The following is a 5,203-nucleotide window of genomic DNA, read 5'->3' on the forward strand; positions in this document are numbered from 1 at the left end:
TTTCTTTAAATAAATATAATGAAAAATTGCTATTTTCATTATTATTCTTTAGATATTTATTTAATGTTTTCAAATATTTAGCATTAGATGTCTCATCATCATCTAATATTGATTTTTTTGTTATCTTTTTACTATTACGATCATAATTATAAGGTGAATATGTTTTTTTAATTTTTCAATAGTGATTATTTTACTTGACATTTCAGCAAATAAGTCAAGTAAATACAAGAAAGTTATTATAAATATTAGCTTTAATAATTTGAAAAATAATAGATTATATTCAAAAAATAAATACATTTATGATAAAATCAAATAGATAAATATTCGCTAGCAAAGTTTTAAAAAATCATTGAAAATATTATTAAAATAATTCAAAAATATTAAGTAAATTATCATCAAGAAAAAAAATAAATAACATATTATTTTTTTTTTTTTTATTGAATTAAATTATTAGTAATATTTTATGCTTAATTTATTTTTATAACGAGAAATCTAGTATTAAATGTAATAAAATACTTTTCAAGAAAATATTCTATATTATCATTTATAATCTTTTCTTTCGCATTGCGCTCAAATTCAATTGAATTATCTAATGTAGTTACATCTTTTAAATATTCCTTATAATGTTTTTTTATGTGATCCTTTTCTTTATTTTTACATTCATCTTTTAACTGATATTTTTTTATGTCAAGAAATCGATCAACACTTTACATATTGAATATTTTGAGAAGTTTGGATCTTTGAAATTATTTTTGTTTAAGACACCAAATATATTATCGATTATTATACCATCTTGCGACACTAAATATTTTTCGCAAAGTTCATTTACATTATAGAAAAGTTGATAATTAAAACGAACTTTATATAATATATTATCTGAATTATAGTAAAACAAATCATCGCCTAGATCAACGAAAGCGCAAACAGCCGCTGAAAACATATATATTTCAAGATCGTATTTTTCGATATCATGATCATTAGTGTTATTAGAATTATTATTATAAACACAACTAATTAAATTCTTTAAATAATTCAAACATACTTGATTACTTGATATTTTTGTTTGTTCATTAAAATATCCATCATTATAATTTGGATCTTCTTTTAAATCTATTATTTCATTATTTTTAAGAGAATAATAATAGTTGGAACATTCTTTTTCTAGTTTTTTCATTGTTTTAATATCTTTTACAGACATTTTGTTAAATTTATTAAACATTACCTCTATAATTTAATTTACTTATCAACGAAATTCAAATAGATAAATATATAATATTACTTTAATTAGACGCATTTATAATTTATATTATGCGCGCTTACTCGAATTGCAAAGATAAATTTTGAAATTATATTATATATAATAATTAAATCAAACAAAATGTCTAATAATATAACACTCCCTGTAACATCAAAAATAAAAATATGGAGAAATATTCAAGCCGCTAACGAAATAGATGATAATATTCAAGTAGAAAATAAAAAGTGTAATTGGGAAATAACAATAAATACTAATATAATAGACAATTAATTAGATTTATTAAAATACTCTATTATTAATTTTGCACATAAAGAAATAGAAAAAAATAAAAGACATTTTGATATAAAAATAAATTTTGATATAGTAAAAGATTCTCATAAAAATTATATTGAAACTATTAAAATTAAAATAAAATCTCTTTATTATGAAAATAAATCAAGCAAAACATTATTGTTCAATATGATGCATATAGATATAATATATAATTTGGTAGGATCTGTTGATTATGATTTTGTAATATTATATCTGTCTAATCTACATAATTACTTAATGGAAAAATTTTATAAGATTACTAAATTTTACAAAAAAAATAAAAACATTGTGTTAACAGATAATGATAAAAAAGAAAAAAGAATTGAAAAAATAATAGATTCATATAATAAAATCAATTATAATATAACTTTATTTTTAATTTATAAAAATATATCCTTAGTATTAGCTAATAAAAAATCTGAAAATAAACGCAATGATAATATTAAAAATCCAATATTACTTAATGATGATATTGATTAAATAAACCAGATTGTACTTCAAATATAATTAATAAAAATGATATTAAGTAATTAATATTTAATTAATAATATTATATAATATTTTTTTGCTAAAGAAATAAAAATTTACTATTTTTGCGACAAATTTGAATATTTAGGATTCTTATTTAAATTATATTAACTAGTTAATATATTTCTTAACAATCAATAACAATAAAATGAGTGAAAAAATTACAATCACAACCGATAATAATGAAGAATTAATAACAAAAGAAATTGTTGATGAGTTAAAAGATGATACTTCAACTATTATTGAGGGTGATTTTAATAAAGTCGCCGCTTCAATATTAGAAGAATTTATTAATGATAACGCGAAACATATTTCAGAAATAATTAATATAAGCGACAATTTAAATAAATTAGAAGATACTTTAACATTAGTTAGAGATACTATTAGTAAATTAGAAGAAAATGCTTCAGTCGCTGAAGTAAATAAATCAGAAGAAGTTTCAGTTGTAATTAGTGATAATTCAGCTGAAGTAAATAAATCAGAAGATGTTTCAGCTGATGAAGTAAATAAACAAGAAGATGTCTCAGTTGTAGTTAGTGATAATTCAGCTGAAGTAAATAAACCAGAAGAAGTTTCAATTACAGTTAGTGATAATTCAGCTGATGAAGTAAATAAACCAGAAGAAGTTTCAATTACAGTTAGTGATAATTCAGCTGAAGTAAATAAATCAGAAAATGTTTCAACTGAAGTAAATAAACCAGAAGAAGTTTCAATTACAGTTAGTGATAATTCAGCTGAAGTAAATAAATCAGAAAATGTTTCAACTGAAGTAAATAAACCAGAAGAAGTTTCAATTACAGTTAGTGATAATTCAGCTGAAGTAAATAAACAAGAAGATGTTTCAACTGAAGTAAATAAACCAGAAGAAGTTTCAACTACAGTTAGTGATAATTATTCAGCTGAAGTAAATAAACAAGAAGATGTCTCAGTTGCAGTTAGTGATAATTCAGCTGAAGTAAATAAACAAGAAGATGTCTCAGTTGCAGTTAGTGATAATTCAGCTGAAGTAAATAAATTGGAAGATGTTTCAACTGAAGTAAATAAACAAGAAAATGTATCAGTTACTGCAGTTAATGATAATTCAACTAAAGTAAATAAACAAGAAGATGTCTCAGTTGCAGTTAGTGATAATTCAGCTGAAGTAAATAAATTGGAAGATGTTTCAACTGAAGTAAATAAACAAGAAAATGTATCAGTTACTGCAGTTAATGATAATTCAACTAAAGTAAATAAACAAGAAGATGTCTCAGTTGCAGTTAGTGATAATTCAGCTGAAGTAAATAAACCAGAAGAAGTTTCAGTTGTAGTTAATGATAATTCAGCCGAAGTAAATAAACTAGAAGATGTTTCAGTTGCTGCAGTTAACGATAATTCAGCCGAAGAAGTAAATGAAAATAATTTGATGAACGAATCATTAGATAAAATTATTTTAACTGTCGAACATGTTACTTATGATTATTGTAACATGAAAATAAATCTAGAAGAAAAAAAAACTATGACCGCTGATAAAATAGGTAATTATGCATTATCTTTAATAAAAAATTATTATGATCGATTGTTTAATGAAAATAATATCTTGCGCATTGAAGCATCGTCTATTATAGCTAGGGAAGACAAATCTAATGAATTTTCGATTAGTTTCATGAAGTTAAAAGCTTGCTGTCCTGAAAAAGAAATGAAAGAATTGATGTTCTCAGTGGTTGCTAAATTTGAAGATCACATAAATGATAAAGTAGCCGACAAATTGTATACAAGAATTAAAGATGATATAATAATTCCTCTTTTAGAAAATAAAATACTTAAAGTTAGCCGTAAAGTTGATAATTTATGTTATAAAGCACCAGATCGTAGAGATACTTTCCACTTTAAAAGACTTGAAATAATAGAAGGAGATGATAGCGTTAAACATTGTAATTTTTGCAATATAAACAAAAGTATTAAATATTACAACGTCAAAAACAATAGATGTAATAATTGTTATATAAATATAAAAGAGAAAAATCTAAAAACATTTAAAAGATTTATTGATGCTGTATATTCACATGGAAATTATAATTCAACACTAAAACTAAGAATATAAGAAAAATAAAATATAATAAATATATAAATTAATATTAATAACATATTATTTTTTTTTGCTCTGACGCGATCAAAGATAATAATCATAATTTCTATTAACATAAAAAATAATATAAATCAATATATTTTTAAATTTGATAACATATATAGTTAAATAAATCAACTAAAATTAATTTACCATACAAAATGAACTCAACAGAATCTTCTGCTATTCATCGCGACAACGATGAAACTAAATTCGCTAAAGAATATAATTTCGACTATCTTAAACGATTAGCTATAACTTTTAATCTATTAGATTGTAAATTTGAGAAGATGATTGAAATATTTTACGCTTATATGGCTCAAATTAGAACTATACATAAATATGCTAAATATTATAATCCTTATACTTTCAATATAATCATAACAGATATAATAGTTAATATTATAATAAAAGAAATATATGGAAGTTCTTATAATGCTCAAAGAGAAAAAACAAAATATTATTTTTATAAATTCGTATCATCAATTATCGATAAAATGATTAAAATAAAACATGCAGATAATTTTCGTATCAATCTATCTAATATGAAAGAAATCTTAGAAGAAATACAATCTTATATGAAAATAAAAAAATTAGAATTGATTGAAAAATTAGAATTAATTGAAATAGATAATAATATCTTTAATTTAACAGAAGATAAAGAAAATGATGATCTAAAAGATTTATCTAATTTTATCAATAGTAAAGGAATAAAAGATAATCAACAAAAAAAAATAAAACTTAACATCATAGAATATAACGATGATAATAATAATTATATTACTAATATGAATAATATGTTAAACAACTTAATAGTTTTTATAGAAAATAATATTAAAGACGAATATAAGTTCTATTATGATTATTTAGAATATGGTATAAGAGATAGTGATAATGATATATAAGAGATAGTGATAATGATAGTGAATATGATAATGAAGATAGTAATAATGAAAATGATGATGAAGATGATAGTGATTTTTATGATTATAGCGAAGAAG

At 21.5% G+C, this 5,203-nt stretch overlaps 1 protein-coding gene across 1 annotated transcript; it reads left to right on the forward strand.

The window, feature by feature from the left end:
* The first annotated feature begins 2,246 nt into the window (after positions 1-2,246).
* LOC136076301 (uncharacterized) lies at positions 2,247-4,178 on the forward strand. Its single transcript, XM_065789776.1, has one exon. The coding sequence runs from the start codon at positions 2,247-2,249 to the stop codon at positions 4,176-4,178; it is 1,932 nt and encodes a 643-aa protein (XP_065645848.1).
* Positions 4,179-5,203: the final 1,025 nt, after the last annotated feature.

This window comes from Hydra vulgaris, chromosome 02, assembly GCF_038396675.1.
Source record: "Hydra vulgaris chromosome 02, alternate assembly HydraT2T_AEP".
NCBI classification, from domain to species: domain Eukaryota; kingdom Metazoa; phylum Cnidaria; class Hydrozoa; order Anthoathecata; family Hydridae; genus Hydra; species Hydra vulgaris.